The sequence below is a fragment of the Gallus gallus genome, chromosome 11, assembly GCF_016699485.2.
Source record: "Gallus gallus isolate bGalGal1 chromosome 11, bGalGal1.mat.broiler.GRCg7b, whole genome shotgun sequence".
In the NCBI taxonomy this organism is placed as follows: Eukaryota; Metazoa; Chordata; class Aves; order Galliformes; family Phasianidae; genus Gallus; species Gallus gallus.
Window position 1 is genome coordinate 15,598,949 of NC_052542.1, and position 21,962 is coordinate 15,620,910.

Consider the following 21,962-nt stretch of genomic DNA (forward strand, 5'->3'; position numbering starts at 1 on the left):
CATCTGGATATCCAAGGAGTCTCCTCTCATGAAATGCAAAACATCAGCTGTGATGCAGCTCCTACCAAAATCACTCGTAATGCTTGTCTCTTGACTAAACTTCCCTGATAAAGAATTATATTCATAGGTATGAAATCCATGACCCTTTTCAGTTTACGTATGAAAGGAGACAAAATATTCCACAAAACCCTCAGGTCTGCATTACTCACACATGCAATGGTCAATGCAACATATTGACCAGTTCTGCCAAAGTTATGAATTGCCTCAGCAAATACAGATAGTAAGAAACAACTTCTTTAGGTGATTTAGCTGTAGACAAATAGCACCTGCTTGAGTTCTCTGATGGGGACTAAAAATATTTTTGCTTACTAGACCAGCATGGAGATAAAGATGTGATGTTTGGGTGCTTTATAATACTTGGCTAGTTCTGTCAACCAAAGCAGCTGTGTACATATTGTAAAAGGCCTGAAAAATGTATCAACCTAAATGTGTTTTCAGGCTACTCGTTTCGTTGCAAAGAGTAAGGAACGATGCAACCTGTCATCTCTGACAGCATCGTACTTGCTGACTAAGGTTAATGCATTTCTTGGTGTGGAAGAAATGGTCTGGGATAAATTCCCTACAAACTGTCAGAGCAAGGAGCTAAGCTTCACTGAACTCACTGCTGCTAAAACCCATGAAACCACGTGAACCCAGGCAAAATTTGTGTTCAGCAATAGGTGTTTGAAGCAGCGATGTCTCACCAGGCTTTTGTGGAACCTGAGGAACATAAAATAAGGGGTATGGCAACAAATGAAATCCGGCATAAATATGTGACAGCACTGATTTCTTTAATCAATGCCCTCAGGATGTATCAGCTCCTCCTGACTCCTCTATGGTTAACCAACAGAAACAATTTCCAGTTAGGGCTCTGTTGCCAGCAGGCTCAGGGCTTTTTCCTCAGGGAGTTTTGCCTATTCTTGTTATTAGGTTTAAAATATGCTTAATACAGGTTTACAATATGCAGTGTTTTGCATAAAAGCAGCGGCAGGCAGTCTGAAGGCCGTTTTCTTTCTGCTGCAGCCTTGGATGATGCTGGGGAAAGAAGGAAGTAGTGGCTCTGCATGCTGGTGCAGCAGCTCACAAGCAATTGGAAGATTACTCCAATCCTCTGTTGGAAAATTCACCAGTCCAAGCCCCAGTGTTTTATAAATGGTCAATACATCAGCAATAGTAGGTCAGAACTGAATGCTGTCGTTTGAAAGAGAATGATATTACATTATATATTTTCCTGCTTCTGTCTTCCATCATAGACCTAATAATGACACTGTGCAGAAGGGTTCATAGTGAGGCAGAAAGAAATTATACTCTTTTTCTACCACTTGGAGAAACAGCTCCTAAGGAGCTCGATTCGTTCCTTGGATTCAGTTCTTCTACTACAGCCCTGATCAGTGCACAGTTTTCTCTCTTCCACATCAGTTCAAAGCTACAGAGTACTTGGATCAACTCCCATATTATCTGGCTGCATAGAGGCACAACCCCCCCTCTCCCCACCACCATATGAAATCGCTTGAAAGCTACTGATAAAGAAATGTCCCTCTATTTACTTTTGTTTATTACATTGAAAATGGTATTAATATTTTCTTTTCCTGTGTTACTGACCCAATGTCTTGCAATGGCAGAATAGGCCTCCTAATTTATGAGCCGACACATTCTGAACAGAGTATAAAGCGTTGTCTGCAGCTATTCTTTGCAACTTATTTAAAGTGTTGAAGAAGCGTTCTGTCTACGCTGGCATGCTTTTTCATTATTTTTTTCCTTCTTAACTTGATCTATGATTAAACCCAGATCTTCACACCTTTCCATGCTTAAAAGCTGTTTTTGAGGAAGTTTTTCAACAACTATTGTTTTTTTACTTTCAGGCTGATGGCACCCTGGCAACGTTATAACTATGCGCTTTGAAAAAGTGTTATGTAGATATATAATGATGTTTCCCAAAGAGGATACAATCTGATTGTTCACTTCAGAAAGCCGCTTTTATCACTTCTTAGTCAGTTGATTCACTTATTTAGTAAATTCCATTAGATCTTGAAATAAGCAGATACCCTGAAGTTTTTTTTGTGCTGAGTTTACAATCCCCTTTTGCATCTGCTTTAACTGTTTTGACTTGGATGCAATCATAGGTGAATTTTATTTCTTATTATTGGAGCTTGATTGTATATGATTACCTGTTAAAGCACTCAGCATGTTTAATAACATTTGATTGCTATTATTTTGTATCCCTAGGTTTCAGGATTCAATGAACTGAAAGGGTTAATTACCCTATTTGCTCCCACTGGACCGCTGGTGCAGTCTCTAGCCACTGGCTAGAAAAATCAGCTGTGCCCACACATCTGTATGTGTATCTCATTTAACTATTTAAATCTGGTCTCAGTGTGAAGGAAAGCAGGGAGGCACTGACTCCAATAGCTGAGTCAGCATTCCCACAAGCTTTCTTCCAAAAATAGTGCAGTATTTCAGTTTGTACATTCTGGCCTGGAGTTTTATTTTAATCCTTCTTTACTTAAAAGGAAGAAATCCAAATAAGATATAAAGAGATTCAAAGAACTTGAAAAAACAACTTTACTGTAGCACAAAATCTTAGCATCTCTCGTGAGCAGGCTGGGTTTTGGGCATGGCGCCAGTACCTTAAGCTATAAGTTTTATAATGAAATGTTATTTTTGCAGCATTCCTCATATGCTGGACTGCCAAGAATGGTGGGACACAAACACTTTGCTGTTCCCAGAGAAGTTTAGACCAAAGGAAGAGACCTGGCAACTGTCCCGTTCGCACACAGCCATCTACCTGAGCTGTTCCAGGAGGTGTACTTATGATGGTTTCTCACCTGAGCTTTCCAGTAAGAGCTCTTCTCACCTGGATGCTATTGAAACTCTTTGAGACTCTATGAGAAGTGGAAAACTGGCATTTCTCAGCATCTCACCTTTGCTACATCCCCAAACTGTGATGCAGAGAAGTTGCTTTCTCTAGAGCCGAAACTAGAAAATCTGACCACACAGGATGTGGTGCATGGGTTTCAAGAGCTAATGTTGACCATTTGTTGGAGCCAGACATTGATCCCTATGAGAAAGCACTCAGGAAGTGATTTTGGTTTCACGAAATTGCAACTGCTGTCAGAAAGATATTTATTTCCTACATGAGGAAAAAAAGTCCTTCTTAGAAAATACTTCTATTCCTACAGAATACTTGTAATATTCTGCAGTAGATCCTATTTCTTTCTTCTTTTCTTTCTTTCTTCCTCTTTGTTTGTTTGTTTTGGTTATTTTTCCTTACTTGGATCTATTCAGTACCTACCACGAGAACAGCTGTCCTGGCTCCATCCATCTGCCTGTGTCATCTTTCTCCTGGTGAGGCACAGCTCTGCAGCTGCACAGACCCTTCACCTTCTTACGCAGATTTAAAATGTTTCTGGGAATGCAGTTATGCTTGTTTCTTGGAGGGGACCAAGGGAAACAGTAACCATAAACAGATGCCTAAGAAGGAGCAGGAATGTCACTCTCCTACAATGTTTCCCTCGAGTGCTTTTCCAGCTTCCAACTACTTGCAGCTCAAAGGATTTCCTGTTCTGATGGCCTTAATCACAATGTAAGGAAAAAAGGAACTATGGAGCTGGCTGTGGCTTCTTAGATCTATTGGCTTGCCTGTACTGGGTTCAACTTAAAGCAGAACATTTAACATCTAGCAGAAGTAGAGCTGCTCTAATTTGTGCCAGTCGACTGCAGATCCCTGGAGGCCACTGACCTGCTAATACTGCCTGGATGACATGCAAGAGAATTTGCAGCGCAACTCTTTCTCAAACATGCCCAGTAGGTTTCCTTAGATTTACTGAAGTCCTACTTTGATTGAAAACATAGTTAAAAATAAGGAATTAAATATCTGGATGTAGGTTGTTCAAAGAGTCATAGAATCGTAGAATGGCCTGGGTTGAAAAGGACCACAACGATCATCCAGTTTCAACCCCCCTGCTATGTGCAGGGTCACCAACCACCAGACCAGGCTGCCCAGAGCCACATCCAGCCTGGCTTTGAATGCCTCCAGGGATGGGGCATCTGGGCAACCTGTTCCAGTGCATCACCACACTTTGAGTGAAAAACATCCTCCTGCATTCCATTCCTCTAAGCTAAGTAAGTGCTTTCTTCCTCTGTCAATGGAAGCAAAATTCCAAAAGTGTTCTAGTACATGAGCAGTCGACAAGAGACTTCAGTGCAAGAGCTGTGTGATACCTCAGAGCTCCAGAATGACCCAGAGCAACCTCATTTTTCCTTCTCTAGGGGGCCTATATAGCAAAAAGATGGCATTTTCTGGACACAACTACTAACACAAGATAATATGATTAAGTTCTGTTCTAGCGTAAAGGGCCATTAATTCAAAGGAAATGATTTATTTCACTTTAGAGCTGGACCTAGCAAAACACTGTGAGCTGCCCCTTTTTGAAGTTACAAACTAAAAATTGTATTAAAAACTACGCCCAGGAGAGAGACAATATCTGCACACAAAACAAGGTAACCTTCCAGAATCCCAAGGGGAAAAGCAAAAGGAACAGTTTTCTCCTTATATTTACAAGAGCTTAATGAATTTTACATAAGAAAGATACAAAATTGAAGACAAACAACAAAATACAAAGAGATCTCAAGATACACTATGAACAGAGAATTTATGCATAATATTCAAAGGCTTGTAAAAAAGCTGCTTAGGAATCAGATGTTTTTGGTGTATACAGAGTAGCCTGTTTGGGAAGTATTCCTCCTTACAGAGCTGAAGCTGCATCAGGCACAGTGCAGCTCCAGGATACAAGAGGACAGAAGGGATCCTGTGATTTGAGTTCTGGATCAGTGTGCTTTCTTGCAGATCATTTTAATATGCTTAATAATAAGAAGTGCTTGTGTACATTGTTACAATGGAACGCTCAGGTAGTGTAATGGCAGTTAGTGACCTATCAAAGCCGGGCCTAACTGATTTAAGCTGTTCTCTGAGATGCCACAAGTATAGGTCTAAAGTAATTGCACAGTAATATAGTGCTACTTTTTATCCAACTTGATCACTAGGCCTTCTTAGATTGAAAAAAATACCAGTTCATGTTCAAATTCAATATCTTTCTGGTTAGAAATATCTTTCTTTCTGGTTAGAAATATCTTTCTTTCAATATCTTTCTACAAGACCACCAAATTTTAAAATGTTGCTTTTTCCTTCTCCATCCAAAGGACTTTCTTTCTTGTCCTCTCTAGATCAGCAGAGACAAATTTCCTTTAAGGCTACATAATCTCAGCCAGCTTTGTCACAAAAGGATAGATAATATAGAAAACTCCAAGAGAAAGGGAAATCCAGACAACTTCCCAGTGTAATTCCTACACTTCAAGACTAAAGAATTTTATTATTGAAGGGGTTATCATGATTTTAAATTGGCAGATCTACCAGTAATGTGGATACACATCCTAAAATCAATTTTTGAAGCCAAACATGTAAGACTAATTGCTTTACTTCCATGCTTAACAGGTGCTGATACCAGAGGGAAAATACTAAATAGCATGTGACACCCTTGAGAAGCATGTAAGATATTCATCTGCCTAAAAGTCATGACAGTTGCATAGGAAAAGGTTGTGAATATTAATGGGAAAGGAAGAGTTTAAGGAGGGAGGGTAAAATCTTGATGCAGCTAAAATCTTTGGCATTCAGAGTCCAGTGGGACAAAGAGATCCCTTGGCTTATCCTAAGCTTGCTCATCCTGCCCATTTTATTCTTCCAGGTCAGGGTACTCAAAAACGGCCATTTTTAAAAAACGTTATAAGGGAATTTTAGCTCACATCACTTTCCTACCTTCTTGTCATTCTTCTGGAGCAGATGTCAGGACACACAGCCGTACAGTCTGAGCCCATTTTTAACTCAAGCCCCTCTAATTGCGGCCATGCCCAAGGCAGCTAGAATTGTGATTCTGATGGAGGGGCTTTGCAGCCATGTTGTTATGACTACAGTGTGTGAAACATAGAGCTGCACCGGACAGTGCAAAGACAGCATCCGAAAAAGGCAGGGAACAGAGCTGTGCACAACACTTTTCAGTGAAAGCCCAGAGTCGGGACGTTTAACAGCTTTAGGCCTATCTATCAGCTGTAGTTCTGGTCACAGAGATATTCAAAGACTGACACATTCTCCCTCTCACTCACAACTATTTTATTCCCCCTAAAATATACTTATGCATCTGCTGTTCCTCTGTTAAAAGATGAAAGATTAAGCTGGCTTCTGGCTGAATGAGAATGGTGAAATGTGCTACCCATAAGTAAGCCATATATTCATGTTAGAATATTCGAAATGACCCTTATATCATAAGAAGGGATTTTTAAAAGAAATCTATGACTGTGGGAATTAAGAGCATATCTCTCACATTTGAATTTGCTAGCTGCTATTTGGTTGGGCTTTAGAAACTGTCACACAATAAAGCCATTAAAATTCTGTGGTTAATTTATTCCTACAGCATTAACTTTCCCATAACTCATGATGAGTATCTTGAGTTTGGATATGTCTTAGGGGAAACTCTGACAGTGATAACTTGCTTTTTTTTCCACTTTTTCCGGTAGATTTTTTTTTTTTTTTTAATATTTAGAAGAAAGAGTAACTTTTCTAATAAATTTGCATAGTGGATTTTTATGCAGTGACTTTGACTTTGTATAGTTACTACCAAAATAGGGAATAAAATAGGGAATGATAAGCTCCTTTGTGCTTTTTTTTTTTTTTTTTTTGGTAACTATTCTGATTTATATTTCTGGGCAGAATTCAGTATAATAGAGGCTTGGAAAATACAGATCCCATTGCCAAAACAAATTTTCTCACTCCTATGTCCATTCATTTCCTAAACAATAGGTGAGGTCAGAAAGGAAACAAGAGGTCATTCCCTTAATGAAGGGAGAGCACTGATGAGATGCCGTGCATCATATTCTGTTCCTACAGAGCTGTAATTGCTTCCAGAACACCTGTATTTAGGCCAGAAACAAGCATGCTTATAGTGGGAGGGTAAAGGAGTGGTGGTGGTAAAATGAGGAGGGATGGGCACATGTTGGGAATGGAACAGCTCAGTCAATGGATATTTTTACATTAAACTGCGTTTTAGCTTTAGTTTTGTTCAATAACAAAGGAAGCTCCCAGGTTCCCCAGGGAAGGCTGACTGGTTCTTTCAATAGAGGGAAGGGGCAGTGCCAAAGTCATTTAGCATGTGGCCCAGTTTTGATCACCCTTATGATCTTAATCAGGTCCCTTTGCATCCCACGTCTCCGTTTTCCTTCAGTAGCACTGCAGGATTAAGTTGCTACATGCCTATGTTTTGGAGAGGACAAATAAAATGTGTGAGGTAACCTTGTATTACTGAAAAGTAGGTAAATAAGGGGTTGGAATTGAAATATTTGTCCATGGATATGGCTATAGGACTGAAAGTAACTGAATTGCTGCAGAAAACGACTAAGCAAAAGTGCCTTGGAGCTTTATGGCTGGGGCAAGGTTAGAGAGCAAGCTCAGTTGCAATTATTCATCTGCTAAGTACAGGTCCATAACAGAGTTGAGAAAATACCTGCCAACACTCCAGAAAGCTGTTAGATGCTGGAAGTCAGTGGAAGAGCAGGGCCCACAGAGAGAAAGGGATAGAAGCAAAGTCATTTCCATGAAAGAGATCCTGTGAGACATCCTACCCAATGCATACATAAAGCTCTTCTCACTCCATCCCCAGTTTAGTTCAGATGAAGGGTGGATTAAAGAATGACTTGCTTCTTAAGTAAGGATTAGAAGATTACATGATTCTTTGTTTATTTAAAATAACAGTTAGTTCAAACATTTATTTATTTATTTTGCCTGGGATAGAGAAGAAGGCGGCAATCTTGAAGGATGCTAACTTGAAGGCTATACAGTTAGAAGTAAATAATAATAATCATTTTCACATAGTAGTTTTATAAAATGCAAAACTGTGCCTCCATTCCTTATCTGCTCAAAATATGAGGCATTTTACTAGCAGATCATGATTAGAACTGTACTAGCTGGGTAAGTAGTGTAGGTAGTTCTAATACCCAATTCTAGTTCTGGAAAAAAAAAGATTAACACAGGAAAACAAAGTCTGCAAGCAGATGTAGCATTAGAGCACAGTATTGCAAATTGTTACCCTAAAATATTTTACAGCAAGAAGTTGAACACGCACGTTGCTTATATTTAAGGGACTCAGAGTGAAAATCCAAAAAGTAATTGGTCTTTCTGCTTTAAAAGCTGAAGAAACAGATCTCATGGTAATAAACATGGACTATTTTTCTGTTTTGGAAAGAAAAGAGTGTACTGGTCTCTTAAGGATTTATTCTGAAGTGTAAGATTCCTGTCTGACTCACCATTTTTATCCCTCTCCTGACAATGAAACACATCCTATTTCTTATCACTGCAGTATCAAGCTGTTCTAGTTGCCTGTAACTTTCTTGTTTGCATGTGTGAAAACAAAACCCATTTACTATTCTAGAACTTGGGGTGGGACGTAGCAAAATAACAGTAGACAATGCATTCAGCAGTCCCACAGGTTTTATAGAAAGTTGCATTAGTGCCAAGCTTTCTTTTGCTAATAAGCATAAGAAATACTGGTAGGAGAGGTACTATGGAGGTTCTGGGTAAGGTACAGAACAAAAAGCAGTGGACTCACCTTCAAACTGCAAAACTCCAACTTCCATGTTTTCGTGATGCCTTCTCAAAGACAATTCAGCTGCATTAAGGCTGAAAATCCCTATCCAAACATATTTTGGCAGAAAACCGCAGTGATTGAAAACATATTCCTTAACTGCTCAGCTAATTTAACTCCAGTGCAGTCTTCTGAATTTCTGTCCTCTAGAACAAAACATTACGGCAGCTAGTTAATTCATTTCTTCCTGCTTGAGAACCTCAGGCACAAGATGAGATTTCACTATTGCTACAGATTCCGGCTCTAGTCAGGTATATTTACTAGAACTTCTTGGCCTGAGGAAGCGGTGGTGGGTCTGTAGGCATAGCAGTGCCAAGTCTGATGGACGCAGCAGGTCAGGCTTGTTTTCTTCTCTTCCCTGGCAATTCTTGGAGTGAACTCAGCAGGATTTCAGAAAGCCCTAACAAGCGTGTTTTTCCTAATAATAAGGTCAATGTCAAATATGCTGCAGCTAAACTCACTCTCAAATTAGTTGGCTTAAATGCATTTCTGTTCCACACTATACATGGCCTATCTTTCCTAAAATAAATTTGACCATACCTATTCTGAGGGCCAGTCACTGTTCAGAAAAGGATCAAGTTGTCTTGCACTGCATTGTGCTGCTACATTGGAGATGTGCCCTTTTTGTTCTTTCTGTCCTTGAAACACGCGTACAAACTCCCAGTTGCTGTCCAGTGCTATAGTCTTTTTCCATACTTGAAGGAGTCAGAAACTGCAGTGTGGTCTAGCAGCCAGGAGTATATAGATTGCCAGTGCTACAGCAGAGGAAATTAGTCCCTCTCTCTTGCATCCAGGCTTCTTATGTGACTCACTTTAATACAAAAGTGAACTTCCCTTCCCTTGTTCTTCTGATAGATTCATGGCAGTTAATCGCCAGCTTTTACAGATAGAGTCAGGGCACTCATCTTCCAAAGGTCAAAAGGCATTTCTGGCAGCACAGAGATGTTTTGCTCCATAAAGTCCCTCCCTCATCCACTAATGGGTCTATCTCTGGCAATACCCTATGTGCTGCAGGCAATTAAAGTTGTTCCTATTAGCCCCAGCTCAGCATTGGCCTCTACTGCCAGAGAACACGAGGAAAAAGAAGTGAGCTGAAGTGTCAAATTGCCTAAATTTTTGTAACTGAAAAGGGCGGCATCTCATATCCAAAGACTGCAGAGCATGTTACAGACATCAGTTAATTTAGGCTTGGATCCAGAAAAGGTATCAGCAGGAACCTTCTTCCTTCACAAACCAAAACCCATTTCAATCATTGCTTAAAATTACCTCACAATTTACATCAGCAGCCAGCGGGCAAGAGAAGCACAGCTCACCATAAAAGCCTTTAAAAGCAAAGGGCTTAATCCTGGAGTTTCTCTCTCGACTAGGCCCCAAACCCTGCACTGCATTTCACCACTGTTAACTTTCTAAATTAAAATCCACCAGCTTTTCATTAACAGTGTAATTAGCAGAGATGCCCCTGCTCCTTCTGGGAGCCTACCTGTAGCAAGCCATTGCCTTATGCTGGCTCTCAGGGCTGATTTTTGGAGTCTGCCTGCTGGAGGTTCCTGTTGACCCATGCTCAGCTCCGATCAGTGCCCAGGGCCGCCCTCACGCAGCACAGAGGCCTTCACCGGAAGCGGCCAGTCGCTGCAGCCATAGCTCTGAGGCAGGCTTCGCGCTCCGCCATATTGCGCCTGGCAGCTGCCTGCAAAGTTCTGCAACCTGTAGCTGGAGGACCAGCTGAGGAGAACTGGAGGTAAGAAGTTAGCAAATTTTTTTTTCTCTAATAGTGTGCTGGTATCCCAGTGGAAGGTCAGAGGCTGGGTCCAAGTCCCCTGGGGCTGTGCTGGAACATCCAGTGGTGAGGCTGAAGGTGATGCAGCAGGCCCAGCATGGCTTCTTGTGGTTGTGGCAGCACAGAAACAGCTCAAACCTGTCCTTCCTTTCCTGCCCTCCTTTGTGGGGTGGTCCCTTCACTGTGTGGTATCTCACATGGAAGCTAACTGCCAGCATCAGCTCAAATCTTGCTTTGCCACAAGCATTACTCTGGAGTGAATCATCTACAGTGCAGCTTTTTATTTTTTATATGCGTATATTAATTAATGACTCTTTTTCCTGTGAAACAAGATGTAGATATGCTTTTGTTTCTCTCAGCCACCACCTACTTCTGGTTGGTCTGGAAATTCACTCAGCTGTTTGGCTGCAGTTGTGGGGTTTCATGCACTGCCCAAATCCCAGTGGTCCCACAAAAGCTATGAGGTGTGTGATCCACAGCCCTGAGCAGGCTGAGCCCTGCAGGGACCCCACAGGCTGCTTGGTAAACTTCTGGGGTGCTTCTCCTAAGGCTGGGATTTATGCTATGGGGGGAAAGCTGAGACTTTAAAGGAGCAATGGGAAATGGTTGGTCACTTTTTTTAGTCATAGATTTTTTTAAATGTGGCTCTTTTTGCCATGCAAAGCTGTTTTCCTTAGCCAACTACAAAAAACAAACAAACAAAAAACCCAACCAACCCACCAAAAACCTGCTTTGATGTATGTGTCTGAATAGTGATCTGTCTTGAGTGTTAATTGATCCTCAGCTGTGATTAAGTTACTGGAACAGAGTGCTGCATGTGAGGACCTAGATGTGAAAGACAGTGTTTACCTTCAGTTTTTGTCCAGTTCATAAGTAAAATACGTGAGCTGTGAGCAGTAGACTAACAGTAGTTTTGGAAGCTATCAACTTACATTATTCGCTGCAGGGAGCACCTGCTGATGCTGAGGAACTCAAAGTGGCTGGCAGCTTCTCTGAAAGCATGTACTTTCCCATCTGGCTGCCTGTCCTCTGCTCGCTGTATCTCTGCTCATCTTCATGGGTTCAGCAATCACCCGTGGTGGGGCAGAACAGGGTGTGATGGCAGCCACCTCTGCCAGATGAGCAAGTAAGGGGAAAAGTGGAAAGTCAGAAGAGAAAAGGAGGGTTGAGACAATACTGAAGATGGGGGAAGGGTACTGCTAAATAACCCCGGTGACTTCAAGAAGACAAGTCAGAAAAGGACTAGCGCTGTCCTTCTTTGTGTTGTGACGACGGGGAGTGGCAGGAGAGGTGGAGCTGAAAATGTTCGAGTGGGGGGAATTAAACTGCGGTCTTTGGTCTGCCTGTTGGTGTTACTTGGTTGCAACACAACCAATCCAGAGAAAGCATATTCTTGGGACACCAGGTTCCCTCTTTCAAACAAGAAAAGTTTTTGTTATCGGAGGGTATGCACCTTAGAAACTTTGTCCTAGATTCAAGTACATTTAATCAAAAGCCAGTTCTGCCATTACCTGAGCAGTTAATAAAATCTATTGCCATATGATGGATTTTTTTCTGCAGGTTAGAATTGATCTGTCTTCATTGTGATTTGTGAGATTGAAGGGAAAACACAAAGTATAATCTGTATTTCTGCTGTGTTCTTCTTCTGAGGCTTGGAAGTAACTAAAACTGCAGTGGTCATTTTTTTGATTTATTGAAAATAAAGCACACCTTATTAACATTTTAATAAAGAGAACATCTTTGCAGCGGTGCTCAGAGTTGCTCTTTATTTCTCTCTGTGCAATTCAGTTCTCTAAAAGGGAAAATACTGTTGAGATCTGCAAGGTGTGATTTGTTAGACTGAAACTAAACACACAAATACACCAAAGCAAAATGCTTTCTAAAGGTGCTGTGTTTGTGAGAGGTGCTTGCCCAATGTGTGTGATGCAAAATGGGGATGCTTTGTGAAGAAATCATCCTTGTAAAGCCATTGGTTCTGGTCATCAGACTCTATCCAATGCTTTAGTGATGATGCTGCTGATCTATTTGGGAAGTTGGCTGGCTCTCAAGGCAGAGTCTCTTCTCAAAGGCTGTTTCACAGTGAAAATATGCTCAGTGCAGCCGAGTGCATGAATGAAAAAGCCTCTGGTACGTTCTAGTCTGGCAAAATGCAGCACAAAACTCAACTTACTCTGTCCTTTCTGCTGTCCCAGGTAAGAAATGTGGGTTTTTTTTGTTCCTCTTCTTTCTTTTATGCATTTGGATTTGGAAGTATTTGTAATTCACGTCTGATTTGTGTAATTATATATTGCTTGAATTACTGTTGAAAGATGCAAGATCTCTGCTACAAGCCAGTTGCTAGGAATATAGTATCTCATAGTTGCCTGATTTACAATTACAAGAAATTTGCTGTATGATATATAGCATTTTTTTGTTTCCTTTCAGGGAGGGGAGGGGGGGGGGAATCTTTCAAGTGTCTCGGTAGCAGCTGCAGCAGCAATATTTTCTGTCATATCAAATGCTGCAACTTTGATTTGCCTCTTTCCTCTGTGGCTTTTGCCGGGTAGTAGGCAGATAGGCTGTTATAGGCAGCCCACTTTATTTATTGCTTTTTAAAAACGGGAGGGGAGAATGCAGAAGAAAAATAAAATCAGACCTTGCAAAAGGCTCCCTTCCCGTACTCTCTCCTGATAGATGTGTATTACTGTTAATGACTTACTATGCAGCCTTTCTCTTATTAAATGTAATAGATCCCCCTCTGCCAGAAAGCAGAGGAAAAAACACCCAGCCTTAAAAACACAGAGCTGCTAAAGCCCCGCTGCTGCTGTCTGTCAAAGCAAAGGGTCTCGCAGGGCTTTGACTTCTCAACACCTTCTGGTTGCTCTCTTTTCCTCTTGCTGCTGTTTCAGGGCTTACTTTTTGGAAGCTCTGGGGAGGTTTGAGAATCCTTTGTTGTCCAGCATAAATGCCTCTTTCTTTCTTTTGTCTTAGGAGCTTTGTAAACTCTTGCATTTAGTGATGGTGGCACTGGCACCCCGTGCTCTGAGTGGAGATAAAAGTTAATTCCTTTTTGACTGGTGATCTAGTGGTTTTGTTAACCCTTAGGGATTTGGTAGATTTTAGTGTCGAAGTAGTGCTGGGACTCCTGAGTCTGTGCACTCATGCTTGAGCAACTGCAGTCTCCAGAAAGAATTTAGTTTGCTTTTCCAAAATAGAAGAGCAAGGAGAGAACGGTGAATGCTGACTGTTGGGAGAGCTCTGCTGCTGAGAGGAGGCACACCAAGGGTGCGTGTGTAAGTGAGCAGCAGCCATGTGAACTATAACATATAAGCTGTGGGTCCGGGTGGGCATATTTGGGTCCTGGCTGAGTCTGATTTGGAGGAAAGGCACTGATGTGGGTGGCTGAAGCTGCAAGACAGTGAAGCACTGTGTGATCGGAGCTCATGTGAGCAAGCACAGAGGCATTTGGGTGGGTTCAGGGTTACAGTCCTGCTTCAGTGAGTGTAATAAATAAAAGTAACTGCTTTTGGGCCATACGTGCCTGAATGTACTGGAGAAGGATGAGTTTGAGGTGCCAGAGCAGCATGAAGCAGTGAATGTATGTGGGGTTTCTTGCAAGGCCTCCCCAGCAACTGGGGCTGGGGCTGTGTGTGTATGTAAGGGGGATCCTCAGCATGCAAGCTACTGCCCAGGGAAGGCTGAGAGCCTCTGGGATAGGCTAGGGGTGTGCAAAAGGCTTCTGCAGAGAAGTTGTTAAAGTGGGCTGACATCCAGGCTGGGCAAGCAGCAGGGCTGGCAGAGCTGCTCATGGGAGGCAATGCTGGGGGAGAGGGGGCACCTGGTGGTGGTGTAACCAGGGGGTACACCAAGCTGGTGCCCCTGACCTTGGGCTTGAGACCTGCTTGACGAACTGCAGTTTGGTTGGTATTCTCTGTGACCTGTCTTTTTCTTATTTTTCTTTTCCTTTCAATTTTCTTCAGCATACTACTGAATTAATCAGCTTGAGTTTGGATTTTTTTTTTTTTAGGTCCCTTGTAGGAAAATGTTTATGACAGAGGGGGGATGGACTTCTAAGACCTAGTAAACCACATAGCCTGTGTTTTTATTTTTTATTTTTAATTTTAATACCAGTAACCACTTACAATTTGACAAAGTGCAGAACCCTGGATTCTGGAAACAGCTTAACTCTGCACTCCATTGATAACTTTTAGCAATACTTCAGAGTTGCTTTTCTTGCTAGGCTGAGGCAAGTCTGAGTACCCGCAGGGCTGAGCTTGTGGAGCTTTAGCATAGCTTTGTATTTATGTGTTTAAACCACGCCCCACTTTATTAGCATGTGCAGATTCATTTCACAATGCCTATACCTGGTGATTTAGCACACTTCCAAGTTCACTTTATGTATTGTGCCTAAGAGTAAATGAATTAAGGAATGAGTTAGTTGTAATAAGCAAGTGCACACAAATCTGTCCTCAGGAGTGAGGATGCTGAGTGTTGACAGGTTACAGTATGAAGTGAAAATGATGACATTCTAGATAAAGAAAAAAGGGAATTACTGAAATGCTGCTCAGCTTTTCTCTTTGACACACCACATGCACAACTTTCATGTGACAGGAAAAGTAAACAGAAGAATGTGAGAAACAACATACTAAACAAATGCAGCCATCTGGCTGTGTAGTAGTTGTAACACATTTTGGGATTTCTCATAAGTTTTCTTTTTTTTTCCTCCCTCAATAGTAGCAATAATGATTGCTATAATACAATGCTAGTGGAACAAGAAAAGCTCAATTTTGATGAAATGATTTCTAAGCAATAGCAATCTAGTAATGCAGTACTTTCTGTGGAAGCAGAAGATAGGAAGAACTTCATCTCAAAGTAATGATGACAAAGTTTACAGTGGATGAAAAAGTCTCAGAGATATCTGTTGAGATTTTGAGAGCACGAACTGAAAGTAATGGAGCATGAACTGAAAGTAATGGAATGTTTATGTGTTTCTGTTCTTTTGATATATTTTTTTAAAACTGAAGGATGTAAAACTTGTAACTTCTGGTCTGTGTGTTCTTAATCTGCATTTAATTCAGCTATATTTGTTAAATCTAGAGAACTTGTCTTTTGAAGCCATGAAAGAACAAGAATATCAATGGGGCATCAATTTTTCACATGCACATGCTTAGTGGGACGCCTTGTTGATTACAAATTGTATTAAACAGGTGGTTGATAAATATTTTTATTTATCAAAGGCTTAGCCTGCACTACTACTAACTGTTTATCTGTATTCACCAAGAGGAAAACTGAACATTGACTGAAGTAGTGGTGCAAGATATGTTTCACACCTTTAATTCATGATCACCTGTAAAACTACAAAGCATATCTATAATATGCAGCTTTATTGATCTGAAGTTGAGAGTAAAACAGAGTATACTCTGGTAGCTTGTGGTTTTCTCTATAAAACGTATGGTTAGCTGTAAATACCTACAGATTTGTAAACTTATTGCATCAGGTTTGTTTTCTGTGTGCTTTTCCCAAGGAATATTTCCTAAGGCCCATATAGAATATATTTAGTTTTCTAAAATGAAAGTTGTTCTGAGGTTTGTATGTTTTGTGTTTTATGCAGACAGATGAATTCAACACAAAATTTTTGAATGAAGCTTAGATGAAGGGAAGAAAAGCCATTTTTGATGGCCTTAACAGTAACTGTGATGTTCTGCTGGGTTGTAATTAAGTGAATTGGGAAAAATGTGTAGATTTTACAAGCTTATCTTTACAGTGAATAGAGAAGATTAGTCCTAAAACTCTCCACAAATGCACAGACCACATTGCTGCATTCTTAAGCTTTCATTTTTTCCTCCAGAAGAGGGCTCCGTGCACAGCCTGAAAGCTAACACAAAGGTATGAAAGCAATAGGAATTTCTCAGCTTCATGAAAAAAGAAAATTCTTGCTCACAATGTCTGTTGGAATAACATTAATGATTATGCTTAAATTCAGACCAAATGTTTCCCTGTTCTATCTTATTGGTGCTTACTTTCAGATTACTTATGATTTCAGAATTCCAGAGGAAAAACATCCTGTATCTATTGTGCTATATCTGAGCTTTTAAAAGGATGATTTTAGAAGCATTGATGAAATTCCATTGCCAATTGTTATGTAAAATTCTTTGGTATTGAGGAGCATTCTGTGAGCAGGCATCTTTTACTGGGCTGTATGGTCAAAGATCTTCCTCTTAAGTATCTCATTCAGAAGATGATGTCTCCCAAAACACAGAACCGTTCCAGCAGTCATGCTCTACCTTTTGTCAAATAATAGTGCCTTGGAGGGAAGGTTGGCCCCTGGTGCATTAGTCTGGTGATGGGCAACAGCTCTAACCATTTAAAACTGTTCTTACCCGGACTTGACCAGATTCCTCACTGCCAAACAAGGGGGATGTGCTGCGATAGATGAGTGAAACTATTCATGAAATTCTGTGAGTTATGGCATTACAATTAAAGCCGCATTTCTATGTACTACTTGAGACACCATTTTTCCATTCAAGAGGCAGTTCAGACAATATATTTCATTTCTGATAATCAAAAATAGAAAAAAAAGTTATTCTCTTGTATGCAGTGTGTGCCATAATCTCTTGGAGGGTGTTGACTTGATCCTCAGTGACTTGTCAACTAAGAAATGAGCATTTCTAAAAGGTATCTCAGTAGTCTAGTGCAACAGGAGATGTTAGACCTATGTAGATAACAACTGTGGCGACTATCCAAGAAGACATTAAGTTCTGCCTTTCATTTTCTTCCTGTTAGTGACTAGATAAGTAGGCTTTTAACATTTTATTAATATGTAGAGACAAGCTAGAAAACAGAGTTATTAATGTTGTACTCTTCCCGCATCACTGTTGTACTCATTCTGCATTACTGCATGGAGGAACATCTCTTGCCTTTAGCTGCTGGGATGTACTCACATGCTATGTGAAGGCTTTGGACTCAGAAATCAGAGTCCCTAAGCCAGCATAAACCTTTTGGGTAGAAGAAGAGCTTTATCTGGGACTTAATACAGAAATACGAAGTTAGTGAGTGGTGGTTGGGGCTTCAATCATTTCATGGAAATCCATTCTTCCCTCCTTCTTCCTCTTCGACATATATCAGCACCAAATCCACTTTTTTTTTTTTGGTGTTATCACTAGTATTCTAACCAATGAAGATCTGTGGAGACAAAACGACAATCTACCATGTATGCTGGGGAGGAGACAGAGAGAAAGGGGGATAGACCATCCTCACCTCGAGGACTAAGTGGGACACAGATCATACTTGATAACTCTGGGTGATACCAGTGATTTCTTGGTCACAGTTGCATGGTTACACTGTGCCATGCTCTGATCACTAGATGTATGGCGCTAGTCCTGATGGGAGACTGCTCTTCTGTTACTTTGTGTGTCCTGCAGCTGGTAGATACGAATCAGTAGGATATTAAACGCCAAAGAGGAGTGGAAAAATAAGATTTGCTTTATTAACCATTGTTTCATTATTCAAAGATCTTGGGGAATTTGCCTGCTGCTTGTTTCAGCGTGAACTTGTGATATGAACTGTATTCTCTATCAGGTGAAAAAATCAGATTCTTTAAAATCCTGACTGTTTTCTATGTAGGGTAGTCATTCCAGTGCTAACTTATTCAATATTCTACTATGTTTTGCATCATTAATTTCCTTGGCTTGAAAAAAAAAAGGGGGAATTTAAGATTTGGTTTGATGGAGCTGGTTGGAACAGACTAAAATAAATATGTGCTCTTAAGAGTGGGGCAGAGTGAATCTTTTCAGCACACAGCAGTCTATCAGTATCTCTAACCACTTGGAAAAGCTGATTAAAGTATTTAAATAGCTACTGATATCTGCGAACATCCATGTATGGATGTCTATTTTGATATCTCTAAGGTGTACTGCTTTTTAGGGAGCTGAACATCCACTGTCAAGCTTTTAAAGAGTCTCAAATTTCAACACTCATATGCAGCTCTCTGGAATTCATAGCTTTCTACAAAAGCTAATGTTTAAATTCCTGTTGGTAGTAAAAGTATATATTTCCAAAAGCTAATGTTTATGAGTAGTCAGGGCAGATGAACTTTGTGCATAACAAGGACTTAAAATGCTGAAAACCACAGGTTCTAGGCCATTAAGCTGTCACAGCACTTTTAATATGGCTATATGCAAAGAAATACTTATAAAGATGGAGCAAATTACAGGTTTACATCTTCGGTTTAGGATATAAGATATGCCCACTTGCAAATATCTATACTATACCTATGAGATTTTTTTCAGCTATTATTATTTGTGTCCTGAAAACTACTGTTGAAGGTTAGCCCTTGTTTCTCCTCTTGAGCTATGTAGTGAGTGCTCCTTATCTGCTCCAATGCAAAGTCAGCAAGCTTAGCTGGAAATGCAGGTGGAGGAGTATTGATGCTGTACATTAATGGCAGTCTGCCACATGGACTGAAAGAACAAATATCCATGGCACAGATAGAGGGAGGATGAATAACTTCTCATACAGTTTCAATTCAATCCACAAAATCGTTGTTAGCACGTTGAGATTTGTTTCGATCACTATGGAGGAAAAGGTATTTTAGAGCATACTTAACACACTGATAATTGGCTCATCTGCTTTATAGTCAATCAATTTCTTTACGTTATCTTGGCATAACTTGGGATTGTAAGAAGGGTTTCTGTTCAAAGAGTTTTTAAGTAAGGTCTCTTTCAGCAGAGTCAAATGTAGGGGATTTTGAACAAATTTTGAATTGAATAAATGCTGGTGGCTTTCCCTGTAGCTTCTATAAAAAGGAAGAAATGAACTGCTATAAATTAATTTTCTTTATTTAAGATGGTCTTTAAAATGTAATAGGTGCACTTCAACTTTGAGCCAATTATTGGTACCTGCTTGAGGAACAGAGGAAGTCCTGGGAGGAGTGTTCCAAAAATCTTGAATTATTCCCTAGCTAAACTTGCTGGCTTTGAGTTCTTCTACTTCCAAATAAGGTACTGTACATTTCTCTAGAGACAGTCCTATGTTTTCCCTGGGGAACCACCTTTTATCAAACAACAAACAGCTATATCAGAATGTGAGAGCTGAACAGAATACTCCTCTACAGTTGACAAAGCAGGAAATCTAGAGCATCTGGTACTTTGCTCTCTAAGTGAAAGGAAACAGAATTAGCCATTAGAATCGGATGGGTATTTCCCTCCCCATTAAATCCATTCTTTCTGAGCTATGTCAGAGGAAGCTGAGCAACTCCAACCATGCTAAGTGGCAGGAATGTCTATCTCAGCTCCAGGTTTGTGTTGTTCTGTAGCTAGATAACTGGCCAAATTAAAAGGTGTTCATCTTGACCTTCTGCCAAGATATGATAACTGGCTTTGCAAGTGCCAGGAAGTCATGGGTATTATCTGTCATTCTTATCCAAGTGAAATACAAAATGAAAAACCTGTGAGTATAGAAAAATGAGAATGAAATTAAAATAGAACTATACATAAAACTCAGTTTCTAGGTTATAACTCAGTTTCTAGGTATTTATATTAGTCTACTGTCTGAAGATGGTATTTGGTGTCAGGCTAAGTGGTTTTATTCTTTTTGAAAATGTCTTGTTGTCATAATTCATGATCTGATTGAACTAACCAGACTATGAACTCCATTAATCTTGGCTTATGAATATCGATAATCCTGTTAATTTACTAATACAAAACTCGGATCTGAATACCAAAGCAGCTAGAACACACTCAATCACCATAATACCACTGCAGGAGATATTATTCAGTGGGACAAAGACATAAGATGGTCCTTAAAGCCCAGCAGTAATGGGATGCACACTTTTATACACCCATGTACACTGCTGTTCTGAAATAGATTAGGGTCTGACATTTGCTTCTATTTACGGAATCATTATTTAGTTCTGATCTTTTAAATTAAAATATGTCATTTAGAAATGATCAAGCAGAATGCATTCTCCAGTTTTAAATGTCATTAGCAGTTGTTCCTAATTGTTGTATCTATGCAGTTTGGTTATCGCTGCAGAAATGCAGCGTTCTATGCATTGGGAATACTGATTACTGCAATCTGGCAAACAGCTTTTTAGATGATGATTTCAGACATAACATGGTACTGGAAAATAAGGTTGCTGAGAATAAAGCATGGAATAGTGCAAGAGGAGTAATTTCTACAAGATGCACATCTCTTAACTTCAGTGTTAAGTTTGCAATAACAAATTACTGTTGTGCACGCTAACACGGGAACAGGTCTTCAGCAGGCATGGATTGATGGCATTGCCCTGCTTTTTGTCTTCTAGGTGAAGGATGGTTAGTATTGATACCATGTGCATTTCTACTGTCTTTGCATTGGAAGCTTACATGGCTCCCATTACTGTTATATCTGAGCACCCTGCAAATAGTAATGAATTTATCCTTGCTTCCCTAAAATAAATGTTGAGTTATGACAGGAACATTATTCTGAAATGGGAGACATCCTCCAACATCTGCCTGTTCCAATGACTTTAGTTCTATTATCTTAGTTGAATAATGATGCAGGCTGCTGTCATTTTTGCTGCTGGTGTTGATTCAGAAGTGACAGTTCATTGTGCTATCGAAAGATTAATTCTGATTGGAGGGAGCCTGGAATAAATTCAGTCTTCAGGCCAATCAGCAACTGGTGTTCATGATATTATTTTAATAACCCTGCTCAACTCTCAAGAATATAATTAGTTATGATTTGCCAAAGAACTGTCTATCTCTATACAGCTTATATTTTTGCATACAGAGGAGCTATAAAAAGAAAGTGTTTAGCTAACCATAACTGCATAGAGTTGTTCTAAGCATAAGGAAAATATGTACCTGCTTTTCACTAGGGCTTACATGATGGCTGCTGGCAAAACCCTCCATTGGAACAGGAGGGGGATGGGGCCGGCAGTGCTACATATTCATTGTTTGGGGCCAGTAGAGTTTGGGTCGATATATACACAGCTGTGTTTCTAATGCTTGGGTATGGGAAAAGCGTCAGATATTTCCACCCCAACGTGAGACATAGTCTCAAAGGTGGAGTATTTTCCACCTCAACCATGTCTGTTCCAATCTGATATGATATCAACATGATATCAGTGTGATATTATGGGAATGCTGTCACGGTGATATCACTGTCTTTCTTTCCTTCCACATACTGGAGTGGCAGAGCTGCCAGAAGCCTAGGCTGTTCTTGTAGGTGATGAGCTGCCTGGTCATGGCTGTTCCAATTCTATGCCTACCTGCTGGAAGCGTGATGTTGCTGTCCTAATGTCTCACTGTGTTTTTTTTGGATTGAGGGGAGACACTACTTTTTGTAAGCCCAAAATATGAGAAACTGTAGACATGTTTGGACTATTAAAAGCTGTTCTCTGGCTGTGGAACAACCACCTCCTCCTGTTTGATAACGTCCCTCTGAAATAAGGATTCAATCTTTTCACACTTGCTTCTGAAGAATGTAATTTTGAAAGC

General features: G+C 40.3%; 1 protein-coding gene and 1 long non-coding RNA gene across 6 annotated transcripts in view; one reads left to right on the forward strand and one right to left on the reverse strand.

Moving 5' to 3' along the window:
- LOC112533250 overlaps window positions 1–8,871 on the reverse strand; it is a 142,141-nt gene extending 133,270 nt beyond the window's left edge. For both annotated transcript variants that reach the window (XR_006931280.1, XR_003077163.3), the window contains exon 1: window positions 8,691–8,871. This is a non-coding gene — a long non-coding RNA (uncharacterized LOC112533250). The remainder of the gene's footprint in view (window positions 1–8,690) is intronic.
- A 3,679-nt stretch (window positions 8,872–12,550) lies between these two features.
- CDH13 (cadherin 13) overlaps window positions 12,551–21,962 on the forward strand; it is a 432,936-nt gene continuing 423,524 nt past the window's right edge. For 2 of the 4 annotated variants that reach the window (NM_001396286.1, NM_001001760.2), the window contains exon 1: window positions 12,551–12,695. In NM_001396286.1, coding sequence (NP_001383215.1) covers window positions 12,651–12,695 — 45 coding nt within the window. In that variant the 5' untranslated portion in view covers window positions 12,551–12,650. Of the gene's footprint in view, window positions 12,696–13,695; window positions 13,776–21,962 lie in introns of those variants that run through there. The other 2 variants (XM_015292521.4, XM_046899390.1) reach the window with 2 other exon arrangements.